This window comes from Rhamphochromis sp. 'chilingali' (genome assembly GCF_963969265.1).
Source record: "Rhamphochromis sp. 'chilingali' genome assembly, chromosome: 7".
NCBI classification, from domain to species: Eukaryota; Metazoa; Chordata; class Actinopteri; order Cichliformes; family Cichlidae; genus Rhamphochromis; species Rhamphochromis sp. 'chilingali'.
Window position 1 is genome coordinate 16,720,815 of NC_137934.1, and position 18,755 is coordinate 16,739,569.

The window sequence follows — 18,755 nt, forward strand, 5'->3', positions numbered from 1 at the left end:
CTGTTGACATTGCATAGTTTGCCCACCTGAGGGCACTCCAACTTCCGTTTTGGTAAAGCACGGCCAGCTAATGTGAGCAAAGTCAGGCAGAGAGTATAAGAGTAAACAAATAACCTTACAAAACAAAAGGTTATGGAGTTTTTCTTCCAGCTTTTGCCAACAATGTTTATGTATTTTGCATTTGAAAGAAAAAGATATCGATATTGGAAAATACTGAAATATCGGATTTTGAAATCACTAAATTTCGGTAGGAGGAGTGGTCTTAGAAATTCTGTCACTTGGGCCCTAAGTAGTTCATTTAAAAGAAATGCTACTGCGATTTGTTGGCTTACTTTGAAGATTATCTTGATGTGGTTACTTATAACTTTAAGCGTATTATTATCTGTGGTGCTTGAAAGGCTTGATAGTAGCAAGAGTACTGATTCTGAGTCCTGTAAGCTCCATCAGACCCAAGGAAATAAAAACAGCAGATAGTCACCTTGTGTTTTTCAAATGAATTTGACACCTGACTTGACATCCAAATCTCTAAACAGCTTTTCGCTCAACATATTTCATATCTTGGCCGAAGGTGAGAAGTAACATTACCTGATAGTTTTATATAATGCAGTGGTGCCAAACTGTGCTGTCAGGTCACTGTAAGTGCCTTGAAACTCAAACCCAAAGCCCACAGTAAGCCTGGAGCAACAACAAGAAAATCAGAGAGTGTAACTTTAAGGCATTGCTGAGCTGCATCAATCAACAAATGACTGCAGCATAATGAAAATGTCAGAGCTTATCGCGCTGCCTTATTACAGCTAGAGCTGAACAGCAGAAGTCAGAGGCACAGTGGGTTTTTGACTGCATAACCCCCCCCCCACACACACACATTTAAATGTTCACAGGGCCAGAAAACATCATGAGCATTTCATTAAGTCTAAGGTTTGATAAGCTCGTTAAACTGAATTTTAATTAAGCGAATCCCTGTTAGGGATTGGTTTCAATCGTATTTTACGGGGATGAAGTAAAATGTGAATCGTGAAACTGAAGTTCTTGTTTTTCTCCTCTTGTTAAAATGCTTTCATTCTCATGCACGCAAAACAACCACCCACTGATCCGTCATCTTGAGATCATTCATCAAGACGGCGGGGGTAAGAAGCAAACAAGAGCGTTCGCTCTACGTGGCGCGGCTGCACAGGCTGATAACAACAGATCTTGTGTGTTTAGTGTTCTGTCTGTTGTGATATACTTTAGCACTACCCAGTGACATGGATTTGTTAAGTAAACAGCAGTTTGAAGAGCAGGGAAGCAGATGACAGAATGGCCTCTGTGCTGCAAGTTAATTGTGAACAAAGTGAACATGTAATTTGTTCTGGAATGAAAGACAATTAGCGGACTTCATCAGTATGTTGGGAAGAGCGCCGCTGTATTTTCTGAAGAGAATTGTGTTGTAAATTAAGTAGACATGCAATAAGATTTTACTGCTGCAGGGCAAAAAATAACCATAATATGTTTTGGAAAATCAGTGATATGGGGAATTGTAAGCCAGCTGCTGTAATTCGCACTTTATAAAACTTACTTTCTCAGCTTGTACTTGTTACTTAGAAGTATATATGGGGTAAACAAAATAATAAAGAAGGTCTTAAAATCTGAAGATAAATAATTGCATAAAATATTTTGTCATTTGTTTAAAAGATGAAGAAAACGATGAGTATGACACTTCTGTATTTAACAGGATCTCACCATTTCTTTTACTTTAACAGAGCATAATTAAATGCCATTTCATGCATTAACTGCCATTAGGGTACTGTGATTGATTAAAAAAAAAAAAAAAAAAAAAAGCTGGTCCGATGTATTATAACATACATAATTTATTTAATCAATTTTTTTAAATATAACATAACTTTTGTCAAAGATGCCTCATATTTTCAGACTCTTACAGTTGTCCCATCCACTTTCTGTAACCACCTGTAGGTAAAGCAGCTTTCTTCTGAATGGCTGTGCTTCGTAAGCTGAATGTTTCAGGATCACTTGGGTGGGGCTTCTGTGCTAACATCCAGAGCTGTGTGCATGAGATGACCATGATATTTAGCCTTACTGACATCATACTGATCTAAGAGTAGAAAAAACTGTCTAGATCAAAGTGGTTACAGCACTCTGATGGCTAAGTGTCTACACGTGTTGATAGAATGTACTGTGCAAACACTGTGAGACACCTACCAGTTCTTTATATTTAGCTTACAAGAACGCTGGCTTTGTTCTATTTTTTAAAACGCCCTGGAGCTATAGTTGTTCAGGCTTTCTGAAGCACTTTTAAAGTTTTTATCTACAGCAGATGAACAGTATCTGAAAGTCGTGCCTGATGCATGGCCTGAAAGATGCATCTAGCCCTTCAATTTGTCCTTCTACTGTCAGAAATGGTCTCAGCGGCTACCAGGAAAGAAGAGAAACGGGGAGAAAAGGCTGAGGTATGCCAAAGAACTGGACTGAAAAAATCAGTGTGAACGCGTTTTTTGAAATGTCTGATTCGGATTGATGTCATTATAGACAGAGGAGATCAGGACAGAGTCAGCAGTGAGTGCAACATGGTGGAGGCTCAGTCATGTTGTGGGGCTGTATTTCAGTCAGTGGTGTTGGGGATCTTGGAAAAACTGATGGAATTATGATCCCAAACACACTGCCAACGCAATAAAAACATACCTGGATAGAAAAACACACAATGGGAAACTATCAGTCATTGCCTGGCTTCCCCAGAGCCTGGACTGAACATTTTTGTAGTGTGGGATCATGTAGAAAAGACTTCCAAAGAATGTCCTTCAAGAACCCAGAGGAGCTGTTCCTGAAGATGAATTCAAGATATGACAAGAACACCTGGCTAAGACAGTTCAGGTTGTGTTGAAGACTAAAGGGAGTCATACTGAATATTGGCTCGTTAGACTTGTACAAACTTTGTATTTGCCTTACATACTGCATATCCATCTATGTTTGCACATGTTTTGATAAATCACTGCCACTTTTCCCATTTTATATAACAAAATATAAAGAAATTAGGGGAGGCTGAAGACTTTTGTACTGCACTATATGCATATATGTGTGACAGAAAATAAGGTAAAGCACGAAAGGTCCCTTTTAGATCAAGGAAACACATCAAAAAGGAGTGTCATGCAGAGTCTGTAGAGGATGATAAAATGTGATATTTGACAAGACATCCAATTTGAACGCCCTTTATAGTCGCAGTTTAATCAGTGAATGCTGGAGATCATTAATTTTTCAGCTTTTGTCTAGACAAATAGAAAAGTAGAAAGTTCGCCAACACCAGCAATGGCACCAATGATCAGAAATTAATTCTGATCAAATGTTACGTAAAACCCATGAAAACATGCAACAGAAGGGATGGGGAATAGTCTTCTGTTCTGCTCTGCTCTGGCCAGCTTGGGGAAGCCTGGCACGTCCTGGCACCAACTGCCCGTCTGGCAACCAGCTGACTGATCCCAGTGCCAGTCACTGGAGTGCAATGACAGTGATTCTCAAAAACCTCATAAAAAAAAAAGAGCGCAGCAGCAGCAGTAGTTGCTGTTTGCCAAGAGCCAAAGATGTGAAGCACTTCACCCACAAAGAGCTGGCTAAACACAGTCACCAGGGAAACCATCAGAGATGCTGTGGGATTAGTGGGCTGCAGCGAGGACGACTGTGGCATATAGTCAATGACACATTTGGAAAACCGACGCACTACAACAGCATCTCTCTGTAGTGCTGAGCCAGCTGGAGGACCATTTATAAGTGGTGGTTGTTGCATACTGTAGATTATTACCATTATTATGCGGCGCATTAAATGAGGTCATGTAGTGGAATATCACAGCTCTCAACAGCTGTGTCCTCTGATGCTCTGTTTGCATCAGGAGCAGTTAGCAGAGACAATCTTTGAGTGAAAGGGAATCTCAGTGGGAAAGTAGCAGTTAGGCTGGATTTAATGGTCTGAAATACTAACGCTTTTTTTGATATGTTTGTTTGTGACAAGAGAAAGCAGCTATAGCCACAGGGTTCATTTTTTCTGTCTGGTGATGTCTTCTTCTCACACACAGCCTGCCTTTATTTCAGTCTGTCAATAGGTATTGAAAAATGTTTTTTTTATAATTATTTGAACCGGTAGCTTGTACATAAAGGAAGAATGTAGGCCCTGTAACCCTCTGTAACAGTGCCCTGCTACTATCATGACACTTAACTCAACTGGACGAAGGATGGTGAAGATGGGGCTGCCAGGCAGGACGAGAAAAGCATGATCCCATAAATGATTCATGGATGTAGTAAAGGAAGACTGGTGTGATGTTGGTGTCATAGAAGAGGATGCGAGGGATAGGATGAGATGGAGGCAGAAGATTTGCTGTGGTTACCGAAGAACAAGAAGAAGAAGAAGAAGAGAAATGTTGCACGCAGCTGAAAAACTAGTCCTAGTCAACTGATTCCACAATTGTGAATTCCTGTACTATTACATGTATTTTGAGTGTAAGACAGCACTTGACAGTTGTCTGTATGTATGCAAGACTTTGTACATACATCACCTCTGGATGTTACTGGATGTTTATGTATAGCATGTAGCTGTCTCCAGGTTATAGGCAGCAATTTCTTAAAATTACTGCGTTACTAAAACCGTGATTTTTTTTTTTTTTTGCAAGAATGTCTCATGACAGTGACGTAAGCGAGTGCGACGTTTGTGACAACAGCTGTGTGCAGATCAACAATGGATAATATATCGAGTGCGGGAGAGAGTATGAGCGTGCAGCATTTAAAGCGTGGAAGTACTGACCTTACTTTGAGTTTGATTCCATAAAAAGTGACAAAAACATTAGTGTCCGTTGCTCACATGGGAAGAAAACTTCTTTTTACAGTGAAAAAAAACCCCCCCTAAACTTCCCAGCAAGCACCGAACCACGTAATTGGAAATTCACTGAGAAACTTGCAGATTCTTCCACTGACCGCTGCGGCACACCTGCACCAGGGTAAACCTCCACCTACCCCACTCCTGCTTTACAGGTGAAAATAGAGCAACAGGACCACTGAGTCTTTGACTTTATTTATTTCCTGCTGTGTTTTAAAATGGTAAATGGACTGGTTCTTATATAGCTCTTTTCTACTCTTCTGAGCACTCAAAGCGCTTTACACAACTTGTGCATTCACCCATTCACACCCATTCACACAAGCACATTTTTCCTAGGTGCTTTCTAACTGACATTCACACACATTCATACTCCGATGAACGCATTGGAGAGCAATTTCGGGTTAGTATCTTGCCCAAGGATATTTGGCATGTAGACTAGGGGAAGCCAGGAATCGAACCACCAACCTTCCGATCAGTAGATGACCTGCTCTACCACCTGAGCTACATCCATGTTAGTGGATGACAAGGTAACTGTCAATATGAAGAATGGACGGCAGGGAAAAGAGCCAGTTCAGCAGTGTTAGAGATAAATGACAACGAGACAGAGTTTGATGAGCTGGTTGTCTTTACTTGCATCTATTTGAAAGAGTGAGTGTAAACACAAAAAATATTTTATTTTATGTGCTGAAATGTGCAGAAAATAGGTTTAAATGTTAAACTAATTTCTTCAAGTCAGAGAATGTTGCATATAATTAAATTTTTGCTTGATGCATAAAGTTAAAAGATTAAAACTAATAAAACAAGTTTTAAAAAGAGACTTTTCCATTTGATTACATTTTGTATGATGGATTATGTAGAAAAAGTATATTTGGGCTGAAAGATCTATCGCTTTGTTACCTATTCAGGTTATAAATCGTGTTTTTAAAAAGTAACTAAGTAATGAATTACTTTTGAAAATAAGTAATCAGTAAAGTAACGGGATTACCTTTTGGGGGAAGTAATCAGTAATTAGTTACTGATTACTTTTTTCAAGTAACTTGACCAACACTGATTACCATTAACTGAAACATTAAAAGCAAACCTGAAAAAAAAATACAAAATCCCCACTGCTTTAATTTATTTGTCTATTTCTTGTCTTTCTTTGCTTCTTGATTTTTATCTCTAATATCTCAGATGTCTGAATATTACAGAGGAAGAAATAAATCAGTACTTTCAGCCACAAAATGATACCATAATGCAGACAACAAATGCTCATTGTCATGGAATACCTATCTAAAGTGATTGTGAAATCTCGGGAAGTAGCTTTTTACGCTATAATGGCAGTAATTTCAACTCACTGCTGCCTAAAAGGGAAAAAATATCTTTGTAATTCTAAGAAAAACCCACTGCTTTTTAATCCAAAGGAAAATATACTCAGAATTGGTTTTTAACTAGATCAGTTTTTCACTTTGGAGCTGTTTAAAAATTCCTCTCTGTAATCATATTCTAATTCATTTTCACTCACCATAAAACGCAGGTTAAAATAGCTCAACCCTCGCCTTGTACATTTTGATCACGCTCACCTTGTGGGATTTCATTATCACAGATTACCTTTCTTTCCAGTACAAACTTTATCCTGTAATCTATGATATGATTCCTTTTCTTACACACATATTTGAGTTGGTTCATTTCAGAGACAGGGGAGGGGACACTAATCTTGTCTATGGAGTATAAACCTGACTTCCTACTATATGTCTGCGTCAAGAGAATTTGCAAAACATGAATCAGCCTTGTTAGTGGATGACAAGGTAACTGTCAATATGAAGAATGGACGGCAGGGAAAAGAGCCAGTTCAGCAGTGTTAGAGATAAATGACAACGAGACAGAGTTTGATGAGCTGGTTGTCTTCCCCTCGCCACGTTCATCGATGGTGTGGGGGAGAGTCTTGTGTCGCAGCATTAGTTTCACTGCAACACCCTGAATGAGTTGTCCGGGTCAATCAGCCTTGCAAATGGGAAAGGAAGGACACAAGATGAGATGACTGGAAGAGCTAACCAGCTGGAAATGATGGAAGGGAGTGATGTGCGGGATATTGGGTTAGACGGAGCCACGTGACCAATACAGGAAGTGCAATAAGCAGGCTCAGAGCGGCCACGTTTTTCATCAGCTTTGAAATTGCAGTTGATTTTCCACTTCAGCAGAGATTTTCAGTCAGCATAATTGACTGGGATTTGTGTTGATTCCGTCACAATGCCTCCGACTCCCACATCACATTAAGTTAAAGGATGAAAGGTACATTAAGTCAGTCTGTTCGAGCTCTATATTTTCCCTCGGTGTCATGGTTTGCACCACTGAGACGCTAACTATAATGGTTTTCATCCTTAACAAAACTACATTAACCAGACTAAGACCTCCTTTTTCCCCACCCCCCGTCCACCCTCTCCATCTCTCACTAGACAAAACAAGAAGCCGTGTTCCTAAGAAGCACTGCATCAATATTCCCTGTAGGCATCCCTTCCGAGATGGGCTTTGTGATGCTGGTATTCTTTTAGAAAGAATGTGTTTGTGTCCACTTCACCATTAAAACCAGGAATGTGTGGCAAACTAAGCAGAAGGGAGCCATGTAGGGGAGGATGGAGTGGCTGTATTGATGTTGTTGGAAGGACAGTGAAGACATTTGGTTAAAGGAAAGGGGAATTGACAAGATGCCTGCAGGAAAGCTGGCCTTTTTAGAGCAAAGTGCACCCACCACAAGAGGAGGCTGACATTCAAAAGCACAAAGCTGTTAGTCCCATTTTTGGCTCTCTGCAGGGCACTGCAACCAATCAGGTTAAATATGAAGGGAGATATCAACTGTGGATCTTCAGAGCACTGTTATTTAAATATGACGAATAAATAAGCCAGGACATATTATATATTAATATTTTTTTATAGAAAAATCAGTGAACTTGGGAATGGGCTTATATAGTTCAAAGTCAACAAGCTTGTCTTTAGACTGGAGGAAGAAGTCTGAGTACCTGGAGGAAATCCACACAGACACAGGGAGGGCATGCAGACTCCTCATGGAAAGATATTGACCATGTAACAATTGGGCTAACCACTGCAACGCCTTGCTGCTTGTGGTATGGATATATTAGTCATTGTTTATAAGAAAATAAAACATTTAGGGTCAAGATGCCCTGCATGAGCTCTGCTGCTCAACTCGTGAAACAGCAAGGGAGGAACTAGGAAATAATCGAACCATCAGCCAGTTCAGAAGGCTTTTTTTAAATTATCTGTTCAGTCAGAGTGGACACTCAATGTTCCACTGTTCCAAAAAAGAAATTATGCAAATGGTCGTCCTTATTTAATTTAAATCTTCAGCTGATATCCATCCACTTATTTTCCCAAATTACAGCACAGGCTAAATAATTCAGCACTCTTCTTCTCTTTCCTCACACCAGAAGTGTTGTATCTGACGTTCCCAGAGTTGCAGTTACTTTGGCACACCGTATGTGGTATTGCTATGAACATTAAGCAGTAGAAGTAACAGTGAAAGATGGACATGATTTCGAGTCATATTGGATAAAACATTAAGTCCATTTTGTAAATTTTAGTTACGTAGGAGTCAGAAAAGAGGAAAAACACTTTTCGAGGCTTCAAAATGGCACCTTGGTGTCTATCTTTTATACTGTCGATAGATATTATAGGTGTTTTGCCTGTAAATGACTAGTGGGTGAGCAAAGTGACGTATTTAACTAAAACAAACTCTTAGGTTTTTCCAAAGAAAAGTGGACATTACCCTTATATTGGCCAAAAGAAAAGTTGAATCCAGTTGCTGCTCCTCATTACTTGGCTGTGTGTTTCAAACCAGTTCTTGGCATCTACGTCTGCGTATCTTTGAGCACTGGTCCGTGTTAAGTTGATTTTGACATTTTTCCAAACTAGTATTTTGCAATTGTCCTCTGAGTCAGTGTTTCCCATCCACTCTGCCGGCCCACATAGGTGTGGCGTGGAAGATTATCTGGCTCCACCTGATTAATACCCTAAGCGACCGGCGTGAGTAACGGGCAGAACAATTACATTATCCTCCCCTAGAGGGCGGTACAACTACCTGCTCTAATTAAATGGGTTGCCAACCGCCAGTAAAACAGTAGAAGACGCAGAAGAAATTACATCATAGTCATGCTGTGAGTGAGACAACGAAGCCCGTAATAGCAATGGATAAATATTTGAAAAGAAAAAGTAGTCAATCTGACCTGGGTCCTAGAAAAAATACAGACTGGGGAAAAATTATCAGTACGCTTTTTGTGACATTTTTGTTTGATGGTGTGCCGTGTGATTTTTCTAGTGTGAAATATGTGCCGTGGCTCCAAAAGGTTGGGAAACACTGCCCTGAGTAATTTAACTAAAGCTTTCACCACACCACCAGGGGGCAGGATTACCAGAGGGCGTGGCGTGCGTTTTTCCACTCTTGCCTTCTGTTTTTGATTGTTTTCTGTGATTTTATTCTTCTTTGTGTGTGCTGACATTTACCTCGTTTTCTTAAGAGGCTTTGCCTTTTGTCAGGCTACAATTCTAAGCAGAAATAGTGCTTAATGAATTACAAGGGTAAATAGTTTACTGCGTTCTCTTGTGGTATAAACTGGTATTACATGAAAGCGCAGCACAACCCTACTTCATCTTCAATCTTCATATCTTGTCAACACAATACACAGATAAATGGATCATATATTCATGGAAGCTGTTTCTTCACATTTAATTACACATAACAATTAAACTATATTACACTCATGAATTTACAATAAGCACTTTAAAAATACTTTTTAAGTGCATTATTTTAGTCAACCCTTCTGAGACTTTATCTGTGAAATAGTTCACTGTTTGTTTGTTTTTTATCCATTGTTGAGGATCAGGGGATCCAAAAGTGAGATGTTGGCCACCCTTATGCTCACCTTGGCCATTTTGATGCATCAGCGATATATACTGAGAGAAACCTGAGAGTTTTTTATTTTCTGGGTATCATTATTTTTCGGCTCACTGCTGTGCCGCCTTCTCAGAATATGCCAAGTATTTCATACGCATTGCAGTGCTATCTGTAACGTCGTGTTTGAATAGGGCCATTACTAAACATTTACATAACAGAGACCATGTTTTAAGGACCAAAATGCTTTACTTTCACAGACAGATAAAGGCCATTTTTCCTACAGACTTCTTGTCTTATAGGTGCTAAGAGAGAGCATTAGAGACTGTTATGGACTGAATAAATAGCTGTAATTAGGACTTGCTGTAGTGTTTTTCTAACAAAGGGATAAAAGAGAGAAATGAAGCTACTGTGTAGTAAGATAGAGGCAAGAAAAACCTTTTGTGGCATTTATAAAGCTGTGCTAAGCCTCAAAAAGATCAGGAAAAGGTGTCATTTGGGAGTGGTGTGTGTGTGTGTGGGGGGGGGGGGGACTGCAGGCTCCTCTTATCAAAATGCATCAGCGGCACCATGAATCTACAAAAACATGTTGCGCTCTGAAGTGCACCCTCAAAAGCTAGTCATTTGGTCTTTGAGATCCATGAGCAAACAAGCCGACAGGAGCTCAGGGATATTTTTTTCCATGCTCTTGAGATCTCTACATACAAATATCTGAAGGTTTGCATCCTATGAGTATACACCCTTTTGACGATACAGAAAAGCAAGGCCTTTGTAATGTTTTTGCAGGGATACGTCAGAGCTGCCTGCCACATTCGCCTCCAACAAGCTGCTCTGCTGCAATGAGAGATGTGACGTCATCCAGGAAGTGGAATCATTATTTTATTTCTGAGCCATAATATCCAACATAGCATACACATTCATTCCAAGTCTGCTTTGCATTGAGAAGCTGTTGTTTTTCTGCTGAGAAACATTCGTCAGTTCCATTAAAACGCAGTCACTTATTCGTTGAGTTAATTGCAGATGCCATAAATGTGAGATTAAAACAGCTAGATGATAGTTAGAGAATCTTTCCACTGAAATCAATGCTGCCATTACGGTATTTAATCGAGTCATTTGCAAAAGCAGGCCTTGTGTTACGGGGTGGCAGTCACACCTCAAGGCAATGTTTGGAAAGTGCACTGGCAAGTTGCTGCTTTCTGAAAAATATCTTACAAACAATGCACACAAACTTGACTGATGTTAAACTCCTGATTTCTCTCTGTGCAGGTAATGGGTATGTCTGGTTCAGACGTTCTCTTTAATGTAAAGAAAAAAGTAGGAGGCAGTGAGCAACATTGCAGGCAGAAAAATGGGACTGTTTGTCATCAGCCAAAAAGATTTCAGTCATTATTTTATGACCTTTATTTTGAGGTCCATATTTTTATTCATAGACTCTAGCAGGGGCAGCACAATGGTGCGCTGCTTAGATCCGAGAGAAGAAAAACTCCCTAAAATCAAGGATTTAGAGCAGACTGAAGTCTGAGCTTTACTTCAACATATCCCGATCTCATCATCATTAGAAACTATGCCCATCGTTAATATGAGCATACACAGCTGAATTAGTTTACATGTAACATATCCTTGGATTATATTTCTTATTATGTGACAGTAGCACTGGGTCAGATTTCTGACTACTCTATAGCTGCAAAACATACACAAATTAGATCAGGCTGTTTGTTTTAGTGTGTGAATTGGTACTCCTCTAGTATATCTTCAGTTACCGCATGTTACCCACGAGTCAACATTGGCCATGGTCTCCTCTTTTATAGTCTCCGAACAAGTCTGCTTGTAAGGTTTTCTTAAAAGCCACATCTAAACAGGAAAGGTCAGCTGTCTGCACTTATTCTGTCTGCTTCAGCAAATAGAAAACTTTTTTTTTACCCAGATGGACATGCTCACTAACCCGTGTTTTAGCACCGGCTCAGTCCCGGCAGAATCTGTTACTTCTTGTTCTGTTGACTTTTTATGCTGTCTGTAACACCACAATATGCCTCGTTTGTCAACATGAAAGTTTAAAGGAGACAGAGTAAGTAATCCCTGTAACCCCAAAGCTCAGGCTTTAGACAGTTTTCAGACAGAGCCTCTGTTTCAGACAGTTCTGATCTACCTTTTAGGTCAGTGAGAGGGGATATTCCTAATATGGTCATCTCAGGAAAACCGGTCTGGCCAGGTGCACAGAATTCCCACCCATTTGTTGTTCAAACTCTCTGTTAATAAGGGACAGGAAGAAAACTTGCTTAAAGAGAGGGGATTGGGAGCTAAAAGGATGGATGAACTTGGGGTTATTTTGAATCGTGAATCATGCAGACCTACTCTGGTAGAGTCCAGAGTCTCCCCTTTAATATACATTAACGAAAAAAGAACATCTGACTTTTTCTACAGTAACAGAAATTCTTCTCTGTCTGCATCAACGCAAAATTCTCTCTCCCTTATCTGTCTAGCTGCTGATAACACCAGCGTGTTTGCAGAAAGTCATCGTGCCGGATCGTAATAGGATTTTCTGTTACAAGATGTTATTAAATACAAAGGCTTGAGCGAGGCCCTATCACTTGAGGGTTACTTTGAAATACTAGGAGCAATATTACTGCTCATAGATTAGGGATCAGTCTATGCCATGTGCTTCCTGAGAGTTTGCTATTGTACACATGCAAGTGTGCACAGCCTTCTGTGGAAGGAAACCATTATTTGACTATGAAAAGAAGAGTTTGAGCTCATGTGCAAGTTGGTGGATTCAGATTTCAACCACGTGCATCTCTGTCTTCATTTCTTTCAGGTGTACCAGTATATGCACGAAACAATTACAGTGAATGGCTGTCCAGAGTATCAGGCCAGGGCCACGGCTAAGGTAAGAACTGTGTTGGAAATTTGGCTCAGCAATAAAATCATAATATATAATTACTGAAAGCTGTAACTAATGACTCGGGAGCTGTCTTTTAATCACTTTACCCAGTGATTTCATTCTCATCATTTCATTTCATTTGGCCAAAGCTGCCTGAAATCAGCAAACTACATCCTTTGATAATGGCCCTCATTAAGAGTGTGTGGGTCATCAAGCAATGACACACGAGTGCCAGTTTTCCAAGAATAAAACCAAAGCGTCGCTGTTAGTCTCATCTGCTAAAAGACTGTCTAACAGATTCACATTTATGACATTTCATTTCTTTATCTATTGAGAGAGCACACACATAAAAGGCAAACAAGTTTGTGTTTACACGGGATGGGAACAACTAACATATTTTACATCCTTTTTTTCAAACCATTTTCTTTAACTTCAAGTTTACACGTATATTTGACCACAGACAAAATGTGCAGATGGACAGGCAACTAGCTGTAGACCAGAGTTATCTCATTGATATAAATTACGAACATTTTATTAATTTGTTTGTTTGGAAAGGTCTAAGATTCTTCTTTAACCTGATATACACTGACTGGCTACTTTGTTAGGTGCTCATTAATGAAAACATCTAATCAGCCAATCATGGCAACAACTTGGTGTGCTTAGGCATGCTCTAAGCCACCTGCTGCAGTCCAAACAGAGCATCAGAATAGAGACAAAAAGTGATTTAAGTGAGTTTGAAAGTGACATGGTTGTTTTTGATCTGAGCAGTTCATGAACTGCCGAGCTACTGGGATTTTCCCACAAAATCACCCCTCAGGTTTACGGAAAACAGTCCAAAAGAGGGAACGAGAAAAATCCAGTAAGCAGCAGTTCTCTGGGACAAAATGCCTTGTTGATGCCAAAGGTCAGGGGAGAATAGCCAGACTGCTTCAAGCTGACAGGAAAGCAACAGTAACTCAAATACAACAAAAGTATTCAAGTATCTTCCCTTCTATCAATGATTCAGGCTGCTGGTGGTGGTGGAGAATGGTGTGGGGCATATTTAGCACAATTTGGGCCCTGTGGTACCAACTAAACACTGAATAAATGAGTTCATTGTACTCAAACGGCCTCCACACTCACCAGATCTCAATCCAATAGATGTGATGGATGTGACGCAATTGGAGATTCTCACCCTGGATGCGCAGCCGATAAATCTTTATCTGCAACGGCGTGATGCTATCACGTCAATATGGAACAAAATCGCTGAGCAATGTTTCCAGCACCTTGTTGAATCTTTGCAATGAAGACAAAACAGGAATTTGCATTTCAAGGTAGAGGTGTCAAAAGGTTGAAAATACTGTTGGTCAAAATGCTGTTAGTCAGTTTTTAAATTGCGATTTAAGAACTGACACTATGTTCATGTAGGAAAAAGGTATATGTTAAGGCGTTGTATATGGAGAGTGTTGGCAGTGCTCACCTCAAAAATAATTTGCAGTATAACTAGAGCTGGGTGATATGAGATTTTTTCATATCACGATATGTTTTTTTCATTTCAGGCGATAACGATATCTATCACGATATAAGCCAAATAACTATATTTGTAAGATTTAAATGTGCCGTTGCTCACAAGTAAAATGTGAAATAATCAGCAGCTTGTTTTGATTTAAATATTTATTTCTCATAATAAGTTCAACAGGGTAGATGTACTTAAGGAACATGAGACTTTTTCAGATAAATAAAGGCAAATATTGCAAACTACACAAAAGGCAGCCGCTAAAGCGTTTAAGTTTCAAAATAGAACAAACGAAACAGACTACTAAATTGTCAATTCCACTTAGAAACAAAATATTAATTCTAAAAATAAATCTTAGTTTGTTTTACAGAAGAACAGACAAAACTGACTAACTTTTGTCAATATCAAATAAACTGAGAACTAAAAGGAAATTCTCAATCTCTCCTTGTTGTATAGCTGAGCTTTTCAAACAGTTTTAACAGTTACTTTAGTCTGACAAAAGCCGAATGACGAATTAGCGCTTCCAGTCAGAGACTGAGGCTACGTCCACACGTACACGGGTATTTTTGAAAACGGAGATTTTCCGTTTTCGTTTTAAAAAAGAATCCCGTCCACACATAAAGGCAGAAATGAAGGAAAACGCTGCTATGAACATGCCAAAGCAGCAGGTGGCGCTAGATTCCTAACCGTGCAGAAATGTTGGCCAATCAGAAGTCTAGAAGCCTCGGTGGGAAAAAGTAAACAAAGCTGGGGCATAGAAGCAGACCCGAGTCGTATGTGTGGAGGGACAGTAACTGTGTGTATATGTAAGCATTTAAACACTGCAGAGTAGAATTAACAGTAACAGTATTGTAGAAATTCATTTCACCGAAACAATAACGTGGCGCACAGTGTGACGCATGCACCAGTTTATTGTATTTCCAGACTTGTTTTCGGCACAATTTACAGTGCACGCTACTCTGTTTTTTGTCAGACTTGAAATAGCCGAAATACCTTCACACTACGGAACTTCTATGGCTCTTCCGTTCGACAATCTCTCCGGCATTGGAACCATCATCTGTTTTCTCTTCGGTCACGCTCGGTTGATTTTTCTAGTCGGCACACTCATTTCCTCCATTACGCGCTGGCTCCATTACCTGCTGGCTGCTTCCCAAACAAACACACGTGTGGCTTGGCACTTGTGCTGTACGTAACAAGTCACGCGACGTGACGCTGCGGCTGTGATTGGTTCGGCTCTGCGCTACTTAATTTGGCTGACCTTTTTTTTTTTTTTTTTTTTTTTTTTTTAAGAGGACAAGAGCGGCGAGGTCTATCGCGATAGCTTAATTTCTCTATTGAGTAAAAGTTATATCGCGATACATATCGTTATCGTTCTATCGCCCAGCTCTAAGTATAATCGATCATTTCTGCGTAGGGACTGTCAGAAGGTGGTGCTGGTGTATTTAAGCGGCTGCTGTAGAGTTGTTGTTTGAGGGAAAATAGCACGACTCATAAGGTCAAACAAAGTTGGAATCAATACTGTCAGAGTACACTTTACCAGAAGAAAGACAGGCATTACAGACCAGAACGAGCTAAATGTTTATCTCAAAGGCTGAAGTAGAAGCTCTTCATCCTTGACTCAACAGTCATCAGTTACTTAATGTCTTTCATTCGAGCTGTAAATCGGTCTTTAATTATGTCTAATAGTCCTCAAGACTCTTCCAATCAGCAGCTGCTGGATTCTCTTCAACTCATTCAACTTATTTCTCTTATGGAAACACAGTTGTCTTGACTTTACCTTCTGAATGTTTGCATTCACGAGCTTTCATTTATTTACAATTCAGCACTCAGAACAAACAGAGCTTTTGATTGAGAGGTCATAAATGTCATGGATGCAAGTTAATTGTTAAAAAAAACCCATCTTTTTTATGCTTTGGTTTATCCCACCTGATTATTTAAGATGTCCAACGATTTTTTTTCTTCTGCTGGCTATTTAGAAAAGGTCCCATCCATATCACAGGTGAAAGAGGTGCACTGCGTGAGTGGAATAAGCAGATTGTGGTATTCAAAAGAGATGAGCTTGACCCGCTTGACTGAAGCAGGACGTTTCATCAGCACATCACAAGCAAGAGACACAAGCTTTCATGAAAGAAGATAAAGAGAGGGAGAGATTGCCTGATTTAAAGTGCAGAGGAGGAAGAGAAGGGTGGGATGCGATGAGGAGCACTCATAGAGCATGTCCTTCATTGGTTCAGTGTAGAGTCCACTCCTCTCATCGCCGCGAGTGGGTGGAGGACGAGAACAGAAAAGGATGACATAAACAAAGGGATACAAGTCTTTGTGTATGAACACAGAGAGGCTTCAAACGATGAGAGCTGCTTGCCAGTCCTTTTCTCATTTTGTTTGGCTCCACTAACGCTACACCTCCAGAATAGTCCTGCAGAGTTTGGTAAAATACAATTCAATATCTGTTAAAAGGAATCACTCAATATTTTAAGAATTACATCTTTTCACTGTTTTACTTTGAGTTAGATAAAGAGATCAAATCCTCATGCCTGCTGTTAACTATTGAGCTAGAGCTGGGAGGTGGTTAGCAGAGGGAAACAGCTAACTTAACATTCAGAGTTCAAAAATTCTCCTTCCAGCACCTGTCAGTCACTAATACTGTACATGTTGCATGTGTCAATCTATATAGAAAGACAGACATTTGTGGGAGGCATCTTTTAAAATGAAAGGATTATGTCTGCTATAGCTGGAATGCTCTCATGAGAGGAAAACCAGGCTATTGGGGGCCCCCAATTTTACAGTGACAGGGGTCTCCAACTTAAATGAGCTGTAGGCTACTGCTGGCACTGTCATCTCATGTGAGGGCCACTTTAGTGTTCAATGAGTACAAAACAAACATGAAAACACCCACAAATGTTTCAGAAAATGTAGTGTTGAATTTTTAATATTATATAACAAGACAAAACTGCAAATGTGAACGCAATTTTTTAACTAACTGAAGCCTTTCATTGAACTACAAACTGGTACTCACTTTCTAGCCCGACATGTGGCATCACAGTTTTGTTCGTATTTAACAAAATAAAAATGCAGACATAAGTGTGCACATTAGTTTTTGACTGCTAGCGAAAATTGTTTTTTTTTTACAAATAACTCTCACTGAACTAACACAGCCAATCCCTCAATATGTTTGTACTTTCTGCTCATATTGGCTTCGTATTAAGTCATTTTTTGCTTTTTAAAGAACTTATTTTAACATTGCACTCAACAACAAACAAATCCTCCCTAACAAAAAAGTAACTTCACGGGCCAAATTGCATTCTATTTCTTCACGTCAGTATAGCAAGTAGGGGTGACGTGGGCCGCAAGTGGCCCTGGGGCTACGAGTTTGAGACCCCTGATTTAAACAGACTTCCATAAATAGACTGTACAGAGCATTAAAGATATCCTATCATCCCCCAAGTGGAGCTAGGTGTGGCTGTAGAAGGGGTTACAAAGGGGTGCCTCTTCTAGCTGCTTCTAGTATAATCTTCTTTTGTGTTTGTGGCTCATGTAAACTGCAGGGAGACCTCAGGGAGACTAGCCATGTGACTGAAGTGGAAAGTAACTGAAATACAGTCTTTTGGTGCGGTACAGCAAAAGACACCAAACAGTTTGGTGAACAAAGTGAAATAAACTAAGGAAAAAAAGAGAAACTTCACTAGAGTAGCTATTACTGCTAAGCTATTCAGATACATTTAGGGAGTAAAGAGCGAACTTTTTCAGGTCTCTTATGTAGTCAGCAGTTGTCTGGACCGTGAATTCCTGTTCCATTCATTGGTAATTATTTTCAAATCTGTTGAATTTAAGGAAATTGAAACCAGACTGAAATTGTCAGTGTGGTTTTAACATATGCAACCCCTCTTTTATTTTCTAAAAGAAGCATTTATCAACATGCAACCAGCGCCTCCTTAAGGATGATCCTTCACTTCCGTTTATTCCATTACGGTAATAACATCCTCGATTTAGCGTCTTAACGTGCCAGAGCTGCCAGGAGTTCACAACAAATTTTCTTCCATTGCATTCAGTCTTGTGCCATTTCACTCACTTTCTCTACATGGAAGCTGTCGGTAGTGGTGCAAGGCAATAATTTCCTTTTCCAATAATTTCCTTAAATATAAAATGTGATGTTGGTTAAAATGTCTGATCCTTGAGAAAGTTCCCCATACTCCCAATAGGCCCTTTAAGGCTTTCCAGTCTAATCTTGTAGTCGTCTGACTCCATAGGTTTCTCGTCTAAATTGTGGCAAGAGTAGGTGTATTTCCCAACCTGTCAAAATATTTTTAAACAGGATGCACTAAATATGACACACTTTTAAACAAACTCTGTTCAGGATTTTATTTTTTCTTCTCTCAGAGGGAAGGATTCTCTGTCAACAAAGACAATCGTGTCATCTTCTGAAGTATCCTGAAGTTTCTCGAGTGGGTTCCATTGTCTGATCTTAAAAATAACATCTCATTAATGATTAGAAGAGATGTTATTTTTAAGTCTTTTTCTATGTCCCTTTTTTCTCTTAAGAACAAAGCATTTCAAACTCTCTCCCTCACACATTTAAAAGTTACTTCTTCTAAATCTGTAATAAAAATGCACAAATTCATTGGGCAATTAAGCACACAGCTAAGGGTTT

The 18,755-nt window shown here is 39.6% G+C and overlaps 1 protein-coding gene across 2 annotated transcripts in view; it reads left to right on the forward strand.

Annotated features, from left to right (window-relative positions):
* lin7a (lin-7 homolog A (C. elegans)) overlaps positions 1 to 18,755 on the forward strand; it is a 51,624-nt gene that overhangs the window by 21,108 nt on the left and 11,761 nt on the right. For both annotated transcript variants that reach the window (XM_080886682.1, XM_080886681.1), the window contains exon 3: positions 12,547 to 12,618. In XM_080886682.1, the coding sequence (XP_080742808.1) occupies positions 12,547 to 12,618 (72 nt within the window). The remainder of the gene's footprint in view (positions 1 to 12,546; positions 12,619 to 18,755) is intronic.